This window comes from Salmo salar, unplaced genomic scaffold (assembly GCF_965601325.2).
Source record: "Salmo salar unplaced genomic scaffold, fSalSal1 ptg000536l, whole genome shotgun sequence".
Taxonomy (NCBI): domain Eukaryota; kingdom Metazoa; phylum Chordata; class Actinopteri; order Salmoniformes; family Salmonidae; genus Salmo; species Salmo salar.
The window spans coordinates 686,180-708,849 of NW_027675413.1; the positions used below are offsets into that span (position 1 = coordinate 686,180).

The following is a 22,670-nucleotide window of genomic DNA, read 5'->3' on the forward strand; positions in this document are numbered from 1 at the left end:
GGTATTATTAATGTTGTCTCTCTCTCTCTAAATTAATCAACACAACACATCGCTGCTGCTACTTGATGAGGTCACTAGGTGTTGTGTTAAGGCTGCGACAATATCATTGAGTTACTCAGCTACTTTAGCTGTACTTTAGCTACAGCTTTTAAATGTTATAAAACATCATTCAACATGAGGCAGACAGATCTTACATTTCTCCAGTGTGTCAGCAAGCTCCTTCTGGTTCATTTTCCTCAGGACGTGCAGTGTGATCTTCAGAGCCCCCTCTCTGGCACTGCTCTCCTGCTTCTCATCTTCAGCATCCACCACTTCCTCATCCTGCTTCTGACTCTCAAAGCCTTCTGGGAGTTCTGGACTAAGAATCCTCTTGAACATCTTCAGCTCGTTCTTCACAAATGTCATCATTTTCTCTTCAAGCAACTAAAATAAATCAAGTAAATAAGTTAAGCAAGAGAAGAAATGCTTTCTCATTAACACATTAATGAATGATTGAAAGAAACTTTACTTGAGGTCAACAAAAACAAATGTTCATAACAGGACCACATACACTGAATATAGAGTCCAGGTCTGTTTGATGACTCTGGGAAGACTGACCACTGAGAATCTCTGACTCGGATCTCTCCTGTTGGTTTCTGTGGACAAAACATGAGATTACAGTACACACACACACACACACACACACACACACACACACACACACACACACACACACACACACACACACACACACACACACACACACACACACACACACACACACACACACACACACACACACACACACACACACACACACACTGTTTTAGGACTATGAAAATGGACTAAAGGGTTAGCCTATGGATTATGAAAACAACCAAAAGAAATGTGAAAATGGGAGAGGAGAAATGACTAGAGACAGTGTTGTTTAACTCACTGACCATGACCCATGAGTTCTTCTTACCTTTGTTCAGTAGAAAAGTCTCCCTCTCTAAAGTTTATAGGTTCAAAAATAGACCAGTCACTCTTCATGGACACACAGCTGGGAACAGGGGAGGCTGGTCTCTCCTGCTTGATTGGACTTCAACACAACAGAGACAAACATTACATCTCTCATCTACTCTGATCTCAGATGGGAAACATAAGAAGAGTTCCAAAACGCAACATATCACTTTACAGAAATGAGCTTTTATTGTTTAAAGAAATTATGTATTAATTATTACATCTCTCACAGACAAGGATTTGTTTAAAATCTATCACTTGATGGTTTCATTTCAGAGAGACAAAAATCATGTTTTTTTTATGCAAAATGCTATATATCTCCCTCACTCTCAAATGTGACCGACCGGCTCAATTTGGTAATTAACTAAATAACTACATATATAGTGATTTTGGTTTATGTCAGTTTAATTGTTTGTTATGGTATAAGTTGTTATTTTATGATTGTAAGTGATACAATTAACTAGTAATTCTCAGTAATTACTACCCCTGCAGTACCTCCACAGACCCCGGATTGAGAACCCCTGATTTAGCAGATGCTCTTATCCAGAGAGATTTACAGTAAGTGCATTCACCTTAAGATAGCTATTTATTTAGGAAATAAACTTAATCAATTATTAATAAAATTGACATCTTACCTCTTAGCTTTGGTGTCATGTCCCCCAGAGAGATTCATTTTAGAGGCAGGGCCCCCCTCCTCTCTCTCCCCAGAGAGACTCATTTTAGAGGCAGGGCCCCCCTCCTCTCTCTCCCCAGAGAGACTCATTTTAGAGCACTGACCCCTGTAAACAGACATCCAGCATGTTGGTTGTGGTTAACACAGTGACAACTAAACAGAGATCCAGCATGTTGGTTGTGGTTAACACAGTGACAACTAAACATTTTACATTTACATTTTAGTCATTTAGCAGACGCTCTTATCCAGAGCAACTTACAGTAGAGTGCATACATTTTATTACATTTTAAATACTGAGATCCAACATGTTGGTTAACACAGTGACAACTAAACATTGATCTAACATGTTGGTTGTGGTTAACACAGTGACAACTAAACAGAGATCCAGCATGTTGGTTGTGGTTAACACAGTGACAACTAAACAGAGATCCAACATGTTGGTTGTGGTTAACACAGTGACAACTAAACAGAGATCCAACATGTTGGTTGTGGTTAACACAGTGACAACTAAACAGAGATCCAGCATGTTGATTGTGGTTAACACAGTGACAACTAAACAGAGATCCAGCATGTTGGTTGTGGTTAACACAGTGACAACTAAACAGAGATCCAGCATGTTGATTGTGGTTAACACAGTGACAACTAAACAGAGATCCAACATGTTGGTTGTGGTTAACACAGGGACAACTAAACAGAGATCCAGCATGTTGGTTGTGGTTAACACAGTGACAACTAAACAGAGATCCAGCATGTTGGTTGTGGTTAACACAGTGACAACTAAACAGAGATCCAGCATGTTGGTTGTGGTTAACACAGTGACAACTAAACAGAGATCCAACATGTTGGTTAACACAGTAACAACTAAACAGAGATCCAGCATGTTGGTTGTGGTTAACACAGTGACAACTAAACAGAGATCCAACATGTTGGTTAACACAGTAACAACTAAACAGAGATCCAGCATGTTGGTTGTGATTAACACAGTGACAACTAAACAGAGATCCAGCATGTTGGTTGTGGTTAACACAGTGACAACTAAACAGAGATCCAGCATGTTGGTTGTGGTTAACACAGTGACAACTAAACAGAGATCCAGCATGTTGGTTGTGGTTAACACAGTGACAACTAAACAGAGATCCAGCATGTTGGTTGTGGTCAACACAGTGACAACTAAACAGAGATCCAGCATGTTGGTTGTGGTTAACACAGTGACAACTAAACAGAGATCCAGCATGTTGGTTGTGGTCAACACAGTGACAACTAAACAGAGATCCAGCATGTTGGTTGTGGTTAACACTGTGACAACTAAACAGAGATCCAGCATGTTGGTTGTGGTTAACACAGTGACAACTAAACAGAGATCCAGCATGTTGGTTGTGGTTAACACAGTGACAACTAAACAGAGATCCAGCATGTTGGTTGTGGTTAACACAGTGACAACTAAACAGAGATCCAGCATGTTGGTTGTGGTTAACACAGTGACAACTAAACAGAGATCCAGCATGTTGGTTGTGGTTAACACAGTGACAACTAAACAGAGATCCAGCATGTTGGTTGTGGTTAACACAGTGACAACTAAACAGAGATCCAGCATGTTGGTTGTGGTTAACACAGTAACAACTAAACAGAGATCCAACATGTTGGTTAACACAGTAACAACTAAACAGAGATCCAGCATGTTGGTTGTGGTTAACACAGTGACAACTAAACAGAGATCCAGCATGTTGGTTGTGGTTAACACAGTGACAACTAAACAGAGATCCAGCATGTTGGTTGTGGTTAACACAGTAACAACTAAACAGAGATCCAGCATGTTGGTTAACACAGTGACAACTAAACAGAGATCCAGCATGTTGGTTGTGGTTAACACAGTGACAACTAAACAGAGATCCAACATGTTGGTTGTGGTCAACAGTGACAACTAAACAGAGATCCAGCATGTTGGTTGTGGTTAACACAGTGACAACTAAACAGAGATCCAGCATGTTGGTTGTGGTTAACACAGTAACAACTAAACAGAGATCCAGCATGTTGGTTGTGGTTAACACAGTGACAACTAAACAGAGATCCAACATGTTGGTTGTGGTTAACACAGTAACAACTAAACAGAGATCCAACATGTTGGTTGTGGTTAACACAGTGACAACTAATTATTGAATGTCAATTGTTGTATTTTATTCATTATCTCTTAGAAATAAAACATTTCCTAACAGACACATCCCAACAGTCAGGTGATTTAATGCATCACATGAACATGTAGTCGTGACTGATATTTTTCACCTTTTCTCCATGTAGTTTAATTAATAATAATAATAATAATAACAACAATATAATATTAATAAGTTACTTTCTCTTTTAATAATTTCTCTCATTCTAGTGTGTTGCTTTGTTTAACAGGTATGATATTATTATGCTGTTACTGAATTCAGTTCATAATAACAATGTTAAGAAAAGTATGTTCAGTGGTTTCAAACCAAATTACACAGGAAAGAGGAGCTCATTGTAAGTTTAGAAAACAAATTTTACGATATTTTGAAAGACGATTTACAACTTATACATAAAAATATACAAATTATAAAATAACCACAATATATGAATATATGAACAATATGTTTTTGAATTTGACTTGCCTACGCCCAGTTAGCGCCATTTTGTATGATTGAACTGTCACATAACTGTCCCAGGTGAAATGGACTGTTAGATCTGAGTGTTTTACAGTCAGTCACTATACTAAAATAACACCATACATTTAATTTCTCTACACACTTTACGATAATCACTGGGAAGATTCTTACCTTGTAGCCTGAATTCACAGCCAGAACATGTCAAGTCATTGAGATATTTTCCGTTGTTCTGAGAGAGCAGCTTCCTGATAACAAGTGGCTCTGTATCTATGTTCTAGGTACAGTTGATCTTTGGATGCAATAATATCTGGTCAAAGTCTAGTGACACAACACCATAGTATATCATAAACATAACAGCAGTTGGCCAGAAAAGGCCATGACATACTATAAAACAGGGTTTGTCAACTAGATTTGGCTTCGGGTGTCACGGTTGTCATAGAGAGGAGTGGACCAAAGTGCAGCGTGATTATCGTTCCACATATTTTATTGAACTGTGAAACTATTCAATACATACACATAAACTAAAGAACAAAAAAACAACAAACCGTGATGCAGAGGTGAAACATACACTACTCAAAAACAATCTCCCACAAACCCAGGTGGGAAAAACACCTACTTAAGTATGATCTCCAATTAGAGACAATGATGACCAGCTGCCTCTAATTGGAGATCATCCCAAACAAAACCCAACATAGAAATACAAAACTAGAAAACAACATAGAAAAACTAAACTAGAAAACCCCCCTGTCACGCCCTGACCTACTCTACCATAGAAAATAACAGCTTTCTATGGTCAGGATGTGACAGTACCCCCCACAAAGGTGCGGACTCCGGATGCACCTAAACAAAAAAAAAGATAAAAGGTAGGGTTAGGGAGGGTGACTATTGTCTATGGCGGCTCTGATGCAGTACGCAGAACCTTCTCATCCTGCGGATCCTCCAGCAGAGGCGGCGGCTCCGGTTCGGGGCGTAACCCCCTCTCCGCCCGCTGATCCCTCTGCTTTTGTGTCACCGGACCTTGGATCATCACTGGAGGTTCTGGACTGCGGAACGTCGCTGAAGACTCTGGACAGCGGGCCGTCTCAGGAGGTTCCGGACTGCGGGCCATCGCTGCAGGCTCCGCGCCATGGATCATCATTGCAGGCTCCGTGCCGTGGATCACCACTGGAGGCTCCGGGCCATGGATCATCACTGGAGTCTTCGTGCCATGGATCATCACTGGAGGCTCCGGGCCATGGATCATCCCAACAGCCTTCTTGCCATGGATTATCACTGGAGACTCCAGGCCATGGATCATCACTGGAGGCTTCGTGCCATGGATCATCACTGGAGGCTTCGTGCCATGGATCATTATTGGAGGCTTCGTGCCATGGATCATCACTGGAGTCTTCGTGCCATGGATCATCATTGGAGGCTTCGGACCATGGATCATCACTGGAGGCTTTTTACATGGAGCCGGAACAGGTCTCACCGGACTGGGGAACGTCGCTGGAGGCTCCGGACTGGGGGACGTTGCCGGAAGCTCTGGACTGGGAAGGCGTACTGGAGGCCTGATGCGTGGGGCTGGCACAGGTGGCGCCAGACTGGTAACACACACCTCAGGGCAAGGAGCAGGAACAAGACACACCGGACTGGGCAGGCGCACTAGAGACCTGATGCGTGGGGCTGGAACAGGTGGTGCCCGACTGGTGACACGCACCTCAGGGCAAGTGCGAGGAGCAGGAACAGGGCATACCAGGCTGGATAGACTCACTGGAGGCCTGGTACGTGGGGCAGGCACAGAGCTCACCGGGCTGTGAATGCGCACTGGCGACACAGTGCGCATCACCGCATAACACGGTGCTTGCTCAGTCACTCGCTCCCCACGGTAAGCATGAGGAGCTGGCTCAGGTCTCCAACCTGACTGTGCCAATCTCCCTAATTTTTTGGGGGGGTGTGTCTGCCTCTCGTGCTTCCCTTGTTGCCGCGCTCTCGCTGCCTCCACCTGTTCTCGTGGGAGGTGCTTTTCTCCTGCCCCTAATTCCTCCAAAGCCCTGGATATACTCCTCCTAACCTCCGCAATAGTCCACAGGTCCATATCACGTTGGAATGACAAGTGGACTACACGTCTCGAATGTTCAGAAAGTTAAGCTTACGTTGCAAAAATCTTATTGACTAAAATTACAAATGATGCAGTACTGCTGGCTGGTGAAGTAGGCTAGCTAGCAGTGGCTGCGTTGTTGACTTTGCCATACTTGTTGTAGTCAACACCATCAGCCTCATTCATCTATTCCTCCATCAATATCACCATCGTTGTTGTAGTCATCACCCTCAGCCTCATTCATCTATTCCTCCATCAATATCACCATCGTTGTTGTAGTCATCACCCTCAGCCTCATGAATCTGTTCCTCCATCAATATCACCATCGTTGTTGTAGTCATCACCCTCAGCCTCATGAATCTGTTCCTCCATCAACATCACCATCGTTGTTGTAGTCATCACCCTCAGCCTCATTCATCTATTCCTCCATCAATATCACCATCGTTGTTGTAGTCATCACCATCAGCCTCATTCATCTATTCCTCCATCAATATCACCATCGTTGTCATCGTCGTCGTCGTCATCATAATAGTCATCCTCCACCTCTTCATAGTTTCTGCCCTCAATAAAAGCCCTTCTGAACGATTCACATTGTCCTTCTGCATGCTGTATCTCATCAAGCTTTCCAGCAAGGACAGCTCTTTCCCCAAGACAACATCCATCTTGCTCTGTGTAATGTTGTAAGGCCTCCACGATCAGTTCCTGCTCTGTGTAATGTTGTAAGGCCTCCACGATCAGTTCCTGCTCTGTGTAATGTTGTAAGTCCTCCACGATCAGTTCCTGCTCTGTGTAATGTTGTAAGGCCTCCACGATCAGTTCCTGCTCTGTGTAATGTTGTAGGGCCTCCACGATCAGTTCCTGCTCTGTGTAATGTTGTAAGGCCTCCACGATCAGTTCCTGCTCTGTGTAATGTTGTAAGGCCTCCACGATCAGTTCCTGCTCTGTGTAATGTTGTAAGGCCTCCACGATCAGTTCCTGCTCTGTGTAATGTTGTAAGGCCTCCACGATCAGTTCCTGCTCTGTGTAATGTTGTTAGGCCTCCACGATCAGTTCCTGCTCTGTGTAATGTTGTAAGGCCTCCACGATCAGTTCCTGCTCTGTGTAATGTTATAAGGCCTCCACGATCAGTTCCTGCTCTGTGTAATGTTGTAAGGCCTCCACGATCAGTTCCTGCTCTGTGTAATGTTGTAAGGCCTCCACGATCAGTTCCTGCTCTGTGTAATGATGTAAGGCCTCCACGATCAGTTCCTGCTCTGTGTAATGTTGTAAGGCCTCCACGATCAGTTCCTGCTCTGTGTAATGTTGTAAGGCCTCCACGATCAGTTCCTGCTCTGTGTAATGTTGTAGGGCCTCCACGATCAGTTCCTGCTCTGTGTAATGTTGTAAGGCCTCCACGATCAGTTCCTGCTCTGTGTAATGTTGTAGGGCCTCCACGATCAGTTCCTGCTCTGTGTAATGTTATAAGGCCTCCACGATCAGTTCCTGCTCTGTGTAATGTTGTAAGGCCTCCACGATCAGTTCCTGCTCTGTGTAATGTTGTAAGGCCTCCACGATCAGTTCCTGCTCTGTGTAATGATGTAAGGCCTCCACGATCAGTTCCTGCTCTGTGTAATGTTGTAAGGCCTCCACGATCAGTTCCTGCTCTGTGTAATGTTGTAAGGCCTCCACGATCAGTTCCTGCTCTGTGTAATGTTGTAAGGCCTCCACGCTCAGTTCCTGCTCTGTGTAATGTTGTAAGGCCTCCACGATCAGTTCCTGCTCTGTGTAATGTTGTAAGTCCGCCACGATCAGTTCCTGCTCTGTGTAATGTTGTTAGGCCTCCACGATCAGTTCCTGCTCTGTGTAATGTTGTAAGGCCTCCACGATCAGTTCCTGCTCTGTGTAATGTTGTAAGGCCTCCACGATCAGTTCCTGCTCTGTGTAATGTTGTAAGGCCTCCACGATCAGTTCCTGCTCTGTGTAATGTTGTAAGGCCTCCACGATCAGTTCCTGCTCTGTGTAATGTTGTAGGGCCTCCACGATCAGTTCCTGCTCTGTGTAATGTTGTAAGGCCTCCACGATCAGTTCCTGCTCTGTGTAATGTTGTAAGGCCTCCACGATCAGTTCCTGCTCTGTGTAATGTTGTAGGGCCTCCACGATCAGTTCCTGCTCTGTGTAATGTTGTAAGGCCTCCACGATCAGTTCCTGCTCTGTGTAATGTTGTAGGGCCTCCACGATCAGTTCCTGCTCTGTGTAATGTTATAAGGCCTCCACGATCAGTTCCTGCTCTGTGTAATGTTGTAAGGCCTCCACGATCAGTTCCTGCTCTGTGTAATGTTGTAAGGCCTCCACGATCAGTTCCTGCTCTGTGTAATGATGTAAGGCCTCCACGATCAGTTCCTGCTCTGTGTAATGTTGTAAGGCCTCCACGATCAGTTCCTGCTCTGTGTAATGTTGTAAGGCCTCCACGATCAGTTCCTGCTCTGTGTAATGTTGTAAGGCCTCCACGCTCAGTTCCTGCTCTGTGTAATGTTGTAAGGCCTCCACGATCAGTTCCTGCTCTGTGTAATGTTGTAAGTCCGCCACGATCAGTTCCTGCTCTGTGTAATGTTGTTAGGCCTCCACGATCAGTTCCTGCTCTGTGTAATGTTGTAAGGCCTCCACGATCAGTTCCTGCTCTGTGTAATGTTGTAAGGCCTCCACGATCAGTTCCTGCTCTGTGTAATGTTGTAAGGCCTCCACGATCAGTTCCTGCTCTGTGTAATGTTGTAAGGCCTCCACGATCAGTTCCTGCTCTGTGTAATGTTGTAGGGCCTCCACGATCAGTTCCTGCTCATGTGAGTAGAACATCTTGGCAGTGAAGACATCATCCTCAATCTACCGCTTCTCTTCACAAAGAGCACCAAGAGCCTTAGCTTGAGGTGCACCTCCCCATCATCCTCTGCTCCTCCTGGTCTCCAGGACCAATCAGTGCTGTCCACCTGCACTGCATCCTCATACACCAGGGCCTGTAGGAGCTGTGAGGACAAACCTCGTCTCCTCAGGTTGTAGTCCTTCACATGTGTTTTTATGCTACTACCGACCGTGGCCTTTTGGACAGGCAGTTGGCAATACCTTGACCATCTATTGATAACAGATAATCAATACCTTGACCATCTATTTATAACAGATAATCAATACCTTGACCATCTATTGATAACAGATAATCAATACCTTGACCATCTATTGATAACAGATAATCAATACCTTGACCATCTATTGATAACAGATAATCAATACCTTGACCATCTATTTATAACAGATAATCAATACCTTGACCATCTATTGATAACAGATAATCAATACCTTGACCATCAATTAATAACAGATAATCAATACCTTGACCATCAATTAATAACAGATAATCAATACCTTGACCATCTATTGATAACAGATAATCAATACCTTGACCATCAATTAATAACAGATAATCAATACCTTGACCATCGATTGATAACAGATAATCAATACCTTGACCATCTATTGATAACAGATAATCAATACCTTGACCATCTATTAATAACAGATAATCAATACCTTGACCATCTATTAATAACAGATAATCAATACCTTGACAATCTATTGATAACAGATATTCAATACCTTGACCATCTATTGATAACAGATAATCAATACCTTGACCATCAATTAATAACAGATAATCAATACCTTGACCATGTATTGATAACAGATAACCAATACCTTGACCATCTATTAATAACAGATAATCAATACCTTGACCATCTATTGATAACAGATAATCAATACCTTGACCATCTATTGATAACAGATAATCAATACCTTGACCATCAATTAATAACAGATAATCAATACCTTGACCATGTATTGATAACAGATAATCAATACCTTGACCATCAATTAATAACAGATAATCAATACCTTGACCATCTATTGATAACAGATAATCAATACCTTGACCATCTATTGATAACAGATAATCTGTCACAGCTGTTGAAAGGAGTAGACCAAGGTGCAGCGTGGAAGATGATCATCTTGTATTTATTTTACTCAGAACACTCTGACAATCAAACAAAACGACAGCAAAACAGTTTAGTCAGGTTTCACCAACTAAACAGACAATAACTTCCCACAAGGACAAAGGAAAAACAGGCTGCCTAAGTATGGCTTCCAATCAGAGACAACGAAAGACACCTGCCTCTGATTGGAAACCATACCCGGCCAAAACATAGAAAATAAAACATAGATTGCCCAACCACCTATCACACCCTGGCCTAGCTAAACAGAGAAAACACAGCTCTCCCAGGTCAGAGTGTGACATAATCAATACCTTGACCATCTATTGATAACAGATAATACAGACAGAAAATATGTTAAAGGTAATCCAATCTAAACAAAAAATAAATAAAAAATTACCTAAAGCTGTTATAAAATTACTCTGATTACCATCCAACAATAGATCATTAGCAACAGAAACCAAGTTCAGAAACAGATACAAATAAACATTATTATTGTGTTTGACCACCCAGAATTATCATAGAACTGATATGAGTTGACTTGTTCCTATTGTTGAATATATATCTATAACCTGCATATTTTCAGGCCACAGAGGAACCTCCGTTCTAGCAGCAGACTGAAGGTTCCCTCCAGATTGGTCCTCAATCTGTTCCTCTGCAGTCTGTGGAGTGCAGTCTGGAAGAGACTGCTGGTGGGGGACCATCAATCTGTTACTCTGCAGTCTGTGGAGTGCAGTCTGGAAGAGACTGCTGGTGGGGGACCATCAATCTGTTACTCTGCAGTCTGTGGAGTGCAGTCTGGAAGAGACTGCTGGTGGGGGACCATCAATCTGTTACTCTGCAGTCTGTGGAGTGCAGTCTGGAAGAGACTGCTGGTGGGGGACCATCAATCTGTTACTCTGCAGTCTGTGGAGTGCAGTCTGGAAGAGACTGCTGGTGGGGGACCATCAATCTGTTACTCTGCAGTCTGTGGAGTGCAGTCTGGAAGAGACTGCTGGTGGGGGACCATCAATATGTTACTCTGCAGTCTGTGGAGTGCAGTCTGGATGCGACTGCTGTTGGGGGACCATCGATGGAGGATGCTGTTCTTCCTCTCCATCGTCTTCAGTTTTCTGTCATCAGAAAGGTTCTAAATACTTTGACCAGGGAGATCAATTATATTCATTGATCTAACAATTACACTGTTAAAAACTGAGGAAGTACCTATCGAACTGCACAAGCTGAAAAACAGCTGTTCCATCTCCACTTTCCTGCTGCACCCGGAAAATAAAACATGGATTACAGAGGGCATACAATAATGCATGTCGAAAAATAACAACTTTGTTTAGTCATTTGAAATTAATTACATACATTGCAATTGTATGTTGCTGGGGCATTGCAACATATTGCTCCTCCCAGCACAGAGCAGGTTTTTGCCTCTCAAAGGTGACACTGACATTCCTGCCCCAATCCCTAACGGTGTCCAGTGTTGTTCCTACAACATAACAACACTGACATTCCTGCCCCAATCCCTAATGGTGTCCAGTGTTGTTCCTACAACATAACAACACTGACATTCCTGCCCCAATCCCTAATGGTGTCCAGTGTTGTTCCTACAACATAACAACACTGACATTCCTGCCCCAATCCCTAATGGTGTCCAGTGTTGTTCCTACAACATAACAACACTGACATTCCTGCCCCAATCCCTAATGGTGTCCAGTGTTGTTCCTACAACATAACAACACTGACATTCCTGCCCCAATCCCTAATGGTGTCCAGTGTTGTTCCTACAACATAACAACACTGACATTCCTGCCCCAATCCTTAATGGTGTCCAGTGTTGTTCCTACAACATAACAACACTGACATTCCTGCCCCAATCCTTAATGGTGTCCAGTGTTGTTCCTACAACACAACAACACTGACATTCCTGCCCCAATCCCTAATGGTGTCCAGTGTTGTTCCTACAACATAACAACACTGACATTCCTGCCCCAATCCTTAATGGTGTCCAGTGTTGTTCCTACAACATAACAACACTGACATTCCTGCCCCAATCCCTAATGGTGTCCAGTGTTGTTCCTAAAACATAACAACACTGACATTCCTGCCCCAATCCCTAATGGTGTCCAGTGTTGTTCCTACAACATGACAACACTGACATTCCTGCCCCAATCCCTAATGGTGTCCAGTGTTGTTCCTACAACATAACAACACTGACATTCCTGCCCCAATCCCTAATGGTGTCCAGTGTTGTTCCTAAAACATAACAACACTGACATTCCTGCCCCAATCCCTAATGGTGTCCAGTGTTGTTCCTACAACATAACAACACTGACATTCCTGCCCCAATCCCTAATGGTGTCCAGTGTTGTTCCTACAACATAACAACACTGACATTCCTGCCCCAATCCCTAATGGTGTCCAGTGTTGTTCCTACAACATAACAACACTGACATTCCTGCCCCAATCCCTAATGGTGTCCAGTGTTGTTCCTAAAACATAACAACACTGACATTCCTGCCCCAATCCCTAATGGTGTCCAGTGTTGTTCCTACAACATGACAACACTGACATTCCTGCCCCAATCCCTAATGGTGTCCAGTGTTGTTCCTACAACATAACAACACTGACATTCCTGCCCCAATCCCTAATGGTGTCCAGTGTTGTTCCTACAACATAACAACACTGACATTCCTGCCCCAATCCCTAATGGTGTCCAGTGTTGTTCCTACAACATAACAACACTGACATTCCTGCCCCAATCCCTAATGGTGTCCAGTGTTGTTCCTACAACATAACAACACTGACATTCCTGCCCCAATCCCTAATGGTGTCCAGTGTTGTTCCTAAAACATAACAACAGTGACAGATGTGACAACATTTCTAATCAATACTGAAATTCTATGCTTAGATTATTGATACAATGGTTTACCTGGAAGAGACTGTGCAATTTCTTCCATTTCCCTTTTTGCCTCTGTTGCAACTTCTGTTGCTGGGGAAACCCTCTATGGCAGAGAGTCCACTACATCAAAACAACAGGAAATGTTAGGAACATCACTAGAGTCAACCAGCATCAAGTAAATGAATAACAATTCCAAGTGTACTAACGTAGCCTCTGGCGTTTTCCCATGGTGGAGAAGTGCATCAGTCAGGAGGTCAATAAGATGGGACGGCCTCATTTCTTTGGTGACCTTCCCAAAGCGCCTCAGATACGACCACAGCCTCTCCATCTGCTCCCCATCTGCCAGTCCAGCACCTTCCACATATCGGGTGTTGAATTTCATCTACAAATATAAAATCATGTCATACCATGGTAAAAGGGTTATTTGGTTAAAACCTTATAAAATATGAATTAATACCTACTGATAATATTAATGATCCTGTTCAAGTACCTGACATGGCAAGTCATGTCCATCAGCATGGAAAACTGGATCGACCAATCTGGTCCCATGATTCAATTCAGGAAAGTTTCTCTAAAAAGTTATGGACAAAATGTTCATGTTAAAACTATTGTTGGAGAAACTGCTTTTCAAATGTTAAAGTCAATGAGATCTTGAATAAAAAAGATGAATTACTTGCACATGCAGCTGCATCTGACATCAATGTCCTCCATGAAGATGAGGTTGATGTTCTGACCTCTCATCCCCTCCTTCATCTCTCAGCAGGTTCACTGCATCTGGCATCAATGTCCTCCATGAAGATGAGGTTGATGTTCTGGCCTCTCATCCCCTCCTTCATGTCTCAGCAGGTTCACTGCATCTGGCATCAATGTCCTCCATGAAGATGAGGTTGATGTTCTGGCCTCTCATCCCTTCCTTCATCTCTCAGCAGGTTCACTGCATCTGGCATCAATGTCCTCCATGAAGATGAGGTTGATGTTCTGACCTCTCATCCCCTCCTTCATCTCTCAGCAGGTTCACTGCATCTGACATCAATGTCCTCCATGAAGATGAGGTTGATGTTCTGGCCTCTCATCCCCTCCTTCATCTCTCAGCAGGTTCACTGCATCTGGCATCAATGTCCTCCATGAAGATGAGGTTGATGTTCTGGCCTCTCATCCCCTCCTTCATCTCTCAGCAGGTTCACTGCATTTGACAAACTACAGAAGAAGTACATCATTATCTGCACTAAATAACTAAATACAATTTACTAAATTAACTAAATTAATCAACACTGAAATAAAATACTGAAAAAGAAACTGAAAAAACTCCTTATTACTGCATCCCACCTTTCACCCTTTTTCATGTTCAGGAAGTGAAGCGGGTGGTCATGCTGGCAGGAAACCCCAACACGCCTGTCTCCTACAATTTCCTTGTTTTGGGTTTGGACCTGATGGCATTGCCTGCTTGAAATCCATGGCAACCCTAAAATATCTATAATAATATAAAGTACAATACAAGTATTATGTACTGAAATGCTTCCTTGCAGGTTAACCTCTTGACAATGCAACAACAATAGAACAAGTCAGTAGCTAAGTTAATAAAAAGAGTACTACAATAGTAATAAACCCTTCATTCATCAGTATCCTGAACATAGCTGGGTGTTTCTGGGATAGAGGGTTGATATTAAAGTCAGTACTGCAATAGTAATAAACCCTTCATTCATCAGTATCCTGAACATAGCTGGGTGTTTCTGGGATAGAGGGTTGATATTAAAGTCAGTACTACAATAGTAATAAACCCTTCATTCATCAGTATCCTGAACATAGCTGGGTGTTTCTGGGATAGAGGGTTGATATTAAAGTCAGTACTACAATAGTAATAAACCCTTCATTCATCAGTATCCTGAACACAGCTGGGTGTTTCTGGGATAGAGGGTTGATATTAAAGTCAGTACTACAATAGTAATAAACCCTTCATTCATCAGTATCCTGAACATAGCTCGGTGTTTCTGGGATAGAGGGTTGATATTAAAGTCAGTACTACAATAGTAATAAACCCTTCATTCATCAGTACCCTGAACATAGCTGGGTGTTTCTGGGATAGAGGGTTGATATTAAAGTCAGTACTACAATAGTAATAAACCCTTCATTCATCACTATCCTGAACATAGCTGGGTGTTTCTGGGATAGAGGGTTGATATTAAAGTCAGTACTACAATAGTAATAAACCCTTCATTCATCAGTATCCTGAACATAGCTGGGTGTTTCTGGGGTAGAGGGTTGATATAAAAGTCTATATATTCAGCAATAAAAGTCTATATATTCAGCAATACAGTAAGATTCTGAGACACAATCACTTCCTATTGGTCAGCTGCAGGGAACTGCCCACGTCTCTGAGACACAATCACTTCCTATTGGTCAGCCGCAGGGAACCGCCCACGTCTCTGAGACACAATCACTTCCTATTGGTCAGCCGCAGGGAACCGCCGACGTCTCTGAGACACAATCATTTACTATTGGTCAGCCGCAGGGAACCGCCCACGTCTCAGGAGATATGTATTTTAGGCAGTAAGTAAAACTGCCTAGGCCTTGGAGAATCTGGCCCAAAAAGACAGACCATCTGTTTATCTGTAATGTACTTATCCTCATACAGTTTATCTCCTGGATTAATCTTTGTGTTTTCTGGTTGTGTTGAGTGGGACAATGGAACATAGTGTTTAACATGATCCTATTGTGTATTGGCTTCAAGAAGATATTCACTTTATCCATTACAACAATCTGAGCCCCCTTATCTGCTGGTTTAATCACTATATTTCTAGAGCTTGATTTTTAACCATTTGTAAGGTTAAGCTGATAAAAAAGGTGAGGTTCTGAATAGTGAAAAGGAAGCCACATCCCTACGTATCAGAGTCTGTATAGTTTCTGACTCCAACTGAGGTTCCCAATGTGAGGGGTTTGGAAATAGTATCTGAGGAAAATCTGTTTCATTTTCACAATGATCTGATAACTTCAATCTTCTATGATAGACGTGTAGATCCCCTCCGGAGCTCCTCCCAGTCCACCTGTTTAGGAGTTGGTATGAAAGTCAGTCCACCTGTTTAGGAGTTGGTATGAAAGCCAGTCCACCTGTTTAGGAGTTGGTATGAAAGTCAGTCCACCTGTTTAGGAGTTGGTATGAAAGTCAGTCCACCTGTTTAGGAGTTGGTATGAAAGTCAGTCCACCTGTTTAGGAGTTGGTATGAAAGTCAGTCCACCTTTTTAGGAGTTGGTATGAAAGTCAGTCCACCTGTTTAGGAGTTGGTATGAAAGTCAGTCCACCTGTTTAGGAGTTGGTATGAAAGTCAGTCCACCTGTTTAGGAGTTGGTATGAAAGTCAGTCCACCTGTTTAGGAGTTGGTATGAAAGTCAGTCCACCTGTTTAGGAGTTGGTATGAAAGTCAGTCCTCTTTCTAGAACCTCACTCTCGGCTTGGTTGAGCCCAATGGGACATTGCTGGTCAAGACCTCAAATGGGTTGTGAAGTAGTATGGACATATTGATGGAACAAGGTCACTAAACTGGTGGTTAGACAGGGTAGATCCAAGAGCCTCTGCTGTCATCTAGAGGGGGTTTCTCTGTACTGCTTGACACATGGAGACTCAGTGGAGGCCCAAGGCAAGTGCTCAAAGTAGACTAGTGGTTAGTGGTGGGTCAGTAACTGGTATGGTCAGGTAGACTAGTGGTTAGAGTGGTGGGTCAGTAACTGGTATGGTCAGATAGACTAGTGGTTAGAGTGGTGGGTCAGTAACTGGTATGGTCAGATAGACTAGTGGTTAGAGTGGTGGGTCAGTAACTGGTATGGCCAGATAGACTAGTGGTTAGAGTGGTGGGTCAGTAACTGGTATGGTCAGATAGACTAGTGGTTAGAGTGGTGGGTCAGTAACTGGTATGGTCAGATAGACTAGTGGTTAGAGTGGTGGGTCAGTAACTGGTATGGTCAGATAGACTAGTGGTTAGAGTGGTGGGTCAGTAACTGGTATGGTCAGATAGACTAGTGGTTAGAGTGGTGGGTCAGTAACTGGTATGGTCAGATAGACTAGTTGTTAGAGTGGTGGGTCAGTAACTGGTATGGTCAGATAGACTAGTGGTTAGAGTGGTGGGTCAGTAACTGGTGTGGTCAGATAGACTAGTGGTTAGAGTGGTGGGTCAGTAACTGGTATAGTCAGATAGACTAGTGGTTAGAGTGGTGGGTCAGTAACTGGTATGGTCAGATAGACTAGTGGTTAGAGTGGTGGGTCAGTAACTGGTATGGTCAGGTAGACTAGTGGTTAGAGTGGTGGGTTAGTAACTGGTATGGTCAGATAGACTAGTGGTTGGAGTGGTGGGTCAGTAACTGGTATGGTAAGATAGACTAGTGGTTAGAGTGGTGGGTCAGTAACTGGTATGGTCAGATAGACTAGTGGTTAGAGTGGTGGGTCAGTAACTGGTATGGTCAGATAGACTAGTGGTTAGAGTGGTGGGTCAGTAACTTGTATGGTATGGTCAGATAGACTAGTGGTTAGAGTGGTGGGTCAGTAACTGGTATGGTCAGATAGACTAGTGGTTAGAGTGGTGGGTCAGTAACTGGTATGGTCAGATAGACTAGTGGTTAGAGTGGTGGGTCAGTAACTGGTATGGTCAGATAGACTAGTGGTTAGAGTGGTGGGTCAGTAACTGGTATGGTCAGATAGACTAGTGGTTAGAGTGGTGGGTCAGTAACTGGTGTGGTCAGATAGACTAGTGGTTAGAGTGGTGGGTCAGTAACTGGTATGGTCAGATAGACTAGTGGTTAGAGTGGTGGGTCAGTAACTGGTATGGTCAGATAGACTAGTGGTTAGAGTGGTGGGTCAGTAACTGGTATGGTCAGATAGACTAGTGGTTAGAGTGGTGGGTCAGTAACTGGTGTGGTCAGATAGACTAGTGGTTAGAGTGGTGGGTCAGTAACTTGTATGGTATGGTCAGATAGACTAGTTGTTAGAGTGGTGGGTCAGTAACTGGTATGGTCAGATAGACTAGTGGTTAGAGTGGTGGGTCAGTAACTGGTATAGTCAGATAGACTAGTGGTTAGAGTGGTGGGTCAGTAACTGATATGTTGCTGGTTTGAATACCTGAGCCGTCAAGGTAAAAATCTGTTGGTGCCCTTAAGCAAGGCACTTACACCTAATTTGCTCCAGGGGCGCCGTATGGCTGACCCTGTAAAACAACACATTTCTCTGCATCTATCTGGTGTCCGTGACAATAAAACATTATAAAAAGCTAGCTAACATAAAGAAAATTACAGCATTGATTTTTTTTAATTACAACTGTTAATTTAACAATGCTGGTTATAAATCTTGTTGACATACATCCAAGGACAGCTTGACTTGCATTACATTCTCACTGCAGAAAAATATTCTCAAGAAATCACATGACTTCTAGTTATAGAAAAGGATTTCTGTAAACACGGCCTGCTACAAGCAGGAAACAAGTTATGGACAAACCAGAAATGTAACATATATGTTTGACAGTAACCCTGGATGATGAATGTGTGAACTATCTTGTCATCTTTGTGGGTAACCACAATGGAACATTCTAGTCTTTAAGGACATGATCTGGCAGAACAGGTTTCAGCAAAGTATGGAGTCATTGTTTTCAGGAAGGTGTACCCATGGAGATAGGAGGGACAGGAGGCAGACTAAGGTACAAGGGAAGCCAACTACTGTCCTACAAAGACAAACAGCATCTACACAAACAGCCACCTGAACTACTGTCCTACAAAGACAAACAGCATCTACACAAACAGCCACCTGAACTACTGCCCTACAAAGACAAACAGCATCTACACAAACAGCCACCTGAACTACTGTCCTACAAAGACAAACAGCATCTACACAAACAGCCACCTGAACTACTGTCCTACAAAGACAAACAGCATCTACACAAACAGCCACCTGAACTACTGCCCTACAAAGACAAACAGCATCTACACAAACAGCCACCTGAACTACTGCCCTACAAAGACAAACAGCATCTACACAAACAGCCACCTGATCTACTGTCCTACAAAGACAAACAGCATCTACACAAACAGCCACCTGAACTACTGTCCTACAAAGACAAACAGCATCTACACAAACAGCCACCTGAACTACTGCCCTACAAAGACAAACAGCATCTACACAAACAGCCACCTGAACTACTGTCCTACAAAGACAAACAGCATCTACACAAACAGCCACCTGAACTACTGTCCTACAAAGACAAACAGCAGTCTACACAAACAGCCACCTGAACTACTGTCCTACAAAGACAAACAGCATCTACACAAACAGCCACCTGAACTACTGTCCTACAAAGACAAACAGCATCTACACAAACAGCCACCTGAACTACTGTCCTACAAAGACAAACAGCATCTACACAAACAGCCACCTGAACTACTGTCCTAGAAAAGACAAGGGGCAGTCTACACAAACAGCCACCTGAACTACTGCCCTACAAAGACAAACAGCATCTACACAAACAGCCACCTGAACTACTGTCCTACAAAGACAAACAGCATCTACACAAACAGCCACCTGAACTACTGCCCTACAAAGACAAACAGCATCTACACAAACAGTGAATCTGAGAAAAATGACTTTAAAGTTTGTTTTCTAGTCCATGCATATCAACCATGACCACTGATCTGACCTATGACCCTTAAAATGCTGATACTGCACTCTGCCTTTGTAGGACCTTAAACAGCTGTATGGGTAATGAAAAAGCAAAGTGCAGCATCTAGAAATCTAAAGGTGTTGATCCAGCTTTCTGGTTGTTTTTCTGTTTGATGGAAACAGTTTGAGAGTTCTAACTACATTCCAACTGTATTTAATGGTGTTATGTAGTTGTGTTGCCATGTTGTGAATGTTGTATTGTAGTAACCCTCAACTGTATTTAATGGTGTTATGTAGTTGTGTTGTGTAGTTGTGTTGTCATGTTGTGAATATTGTATTGTAGTAACCAACTGTATTTAATGGTGTTATGTAGTTGTGTTGTCATGTTGTGAATGTTGTATTATAGTAACCAACTGTATTTAATGGTGTTATGTAGTTGTGTTGTCATGTTGTGAATGTTGTATTGTAATAACCAACTGTATTTAATGGTGTTATGTAGTTGTGTTGTCATGTTGTGAATGTTGTATTGTAGTAACCAACTGTATGTAATGGTGTTATTAAGTTGTGAATGTTGTATTGTAGTAACCAACTGTATTTAATGGTGTTTTGTAGTTGTGTTGTTATGTTGTGAATGTTGTAATTATAGTAGGCCTAACCCCCACCAACAGAGACAGCAACAGACGACACAGAGAAAGTGATGGAGAGAGGCAGAGGATGGGAGTGTACAGTAGACTGGGATTCTAATTACTGCACTGTGTGTGTGTGTGTGTGTGTGTGTGTGTGTGTGTGTGTGTGTGTGTGTGTGTGTGTGTGTGTGTGAGTGTGTGTGTGTGTGTGTGTGTGTGTGTGTGTGTGTGTGTGTGTGTGAGTGTGTGAGTGTGTGTGTGTGTGTGTGTGTGTGTGTGTGTGTGTGTGTGTGTGTGTGTGTGTGTGTGTGTGTGTGTGTGTGTGAGAGGGTGTTTTGGTACTGTAGGATTCTTTAATCAATGTGGCTCATTGGACAGGTCAGAGTCTCAACACAATTGAAAACTTACCATCAATAAAACACCAAATGATGTAATTTCTTGTGGAAGAATGGTGTTACATCCCTCCAATAGACTTCCAGACAGTTGTAGAATGTTTGCCAAGGCACATTGTAAGAGCTGTAAAGAGAGAGGGACTCGGAGAGAGAACAGGTAGAACCTGATATGTAAATGAGCAGAGCAAACGAATGTAACTTTCGACGACCGAATGATCATTCAGACTCTGTTTCTATTGAGAGATAAAAGGTAAGACGACGATTGTCATGTGTATTAATATAGTTGATGATATTGTTGTGTGTATTAATATAGTTAATGATATTGTTGTGTGTATTCATATAGGTGATGATATTGTCATGTGTATTAATATAGTTGATGATATTGTTATGTGTATTAATATAGTTGGTGATATTGTTGTGTGTATTAATATAGTTGGTGATATTGTTATGTGTATTAATATAGTTGATGATATTGTTGTGTGTATTAATATAGTTGATGATATTGTTATGTGTATTAATATAGTTGATGGTATTGTTGTGTGTATTAATATAGTTGATGGTATTGTTGTGTGTATTAATATAGTTGATGATATTGTTATGTGTATTAATATAGTTGATGGTATTGTTATGTGTATTCATATAGTTAATTATATTTTTGGTGGACAGTGTTATAATAGTCCTACTCTCCTTAAAATGTTTTGGATATAAATTAGATGCGTGGGGTGAATTCGTTCTGTGCCCATCTGTGTGCCCCAGGGTGATCGCTCCTACACTATCTACAATCTAAAAGGGTTCTTTGGCTGTCCCCATAGGAGAACCCTTTGTAGAACCCTTTTTTTGGTACTAGGTAGAACCCTTCTGGGTTCCGTGAAGAACCCTTTCCACAGAGGGTTTTACATGGAAGCCAGAAGGGTTCTACCTGGAACCCAAAAGCGTTCTCCTATGGGGACGGCCGGAGGACCCGTTTGGAACCCTTTATTCTAAGAGTGTACTGTATCATAGGTCTATAGACTTGTCTTCTCAAAACAGGCTTAAAACACAACAAGTAACAAACAAACATGTTCTCTTTATAATCTACAGTTAACTCTTTTCACTCAGGAAGGTATGTTGTGTGAAAGAGAGACAAAAAAATATTGTTCGAGAGACTAACAACAACTTACACTTCCTCAAAACAGTTTGTGTGTATTCATTAGTGCCCACCGTAGCAAAACGTTTGGCAACAGAAACCGATTAGGTCACATTGTACAGCGTTTAGAGTAAACGGTTTATGTTTTATTTAACATCTTAAAACTGTTGGCTGTGGAGTAAACTAATGAATACAACCCAGGTTGTTGCCTACGACTCGGCATGTTGATACCTGCCTCTTGCTGAAACCTGAATGTAGCCTGAGGGGTATACTATGATACAGGCTTGATATACTGGTTTTCTAAAGCTAGCCAGCTTCAGTTAGCTTCACATTCCAGCTCAGGCCTCACCCATCACAATATACACAACAGAACAGAAAATAATCACAATGAAGTTTCAAGGTGAGAATCCTGCCAGGGATTATTGTAAAGTGTGTAGATAAATTAAATGTAATGTTAGTATAGTGAATGACAGTAAAACACTCCCAACAGTCTACTACTACTGAGACAGGTTGGTGTAATGTTAGTATAGTGAATGACAGTAAAACACTCTTAACAGTCTACTACTACTGAGACAGGTTGGTGTAATGTTAGTATAGTGAATGACAGTAAAACACTCCTAACAGTCTACTACTACTG

The 22,670-nt window shown here is 42.4% G+C and overlaps 1 protein-coding gene across 1 annotated transcript; it reads right to left on the reverse strand.

The window, feature by feature from the left end:
* Positions 1-165: 165 nt before the first annotated feature.
* Positions 166-4,657, reverse strand: LOC106595400 (uncharacterized). The gene is made up of 5 exons (XM_082972058.1): positions 4,450-4,657; positions 1,617-1,760; positions 944-1,060; positions 551-635; positions 166-423 (listed from the first exon to the last, which is right to left on the reverse strand). The coding sequence occupies exons 2-5, from the start codon at positions 1,742-1,744 to the stop codon at positions 166-168; spliced, it is 588 nt and encodes a 195-aa protein (XP_082828184.1). The 5' UTR covers positions 1,745-1,760; positions 4,450-4,657.
* Between the last annotated feature and the right edge of the window lie 18,013 nt (positions 4,658-22,670).

Excerpts from the sequence above, each read along its gene's own strand:
- LOC106595400 (XM_082972058.1), bottom strand. The coding sequence starts at position 1,744 with ATGAGTCTCTCTGGGGAGAGAGAGGAGGGGGGCCCTGCCTCTAAAATG. Across the intron at positions 1,061-1,616 it reads CATGACACCAAAGCTAAGAG|TCCAATCAAGCAGGAGAGAC; the intron begins GTAAGATGTCAA and ends GTTGTGTTGAAG. Across the intron at positions 424-550 it reads ACCTGGACTCTATATTCAGT|TTGCTTGAAGAGAAAATGAT; the intron begins GTATGTGGTCCT and ends GATTTATTTTAG.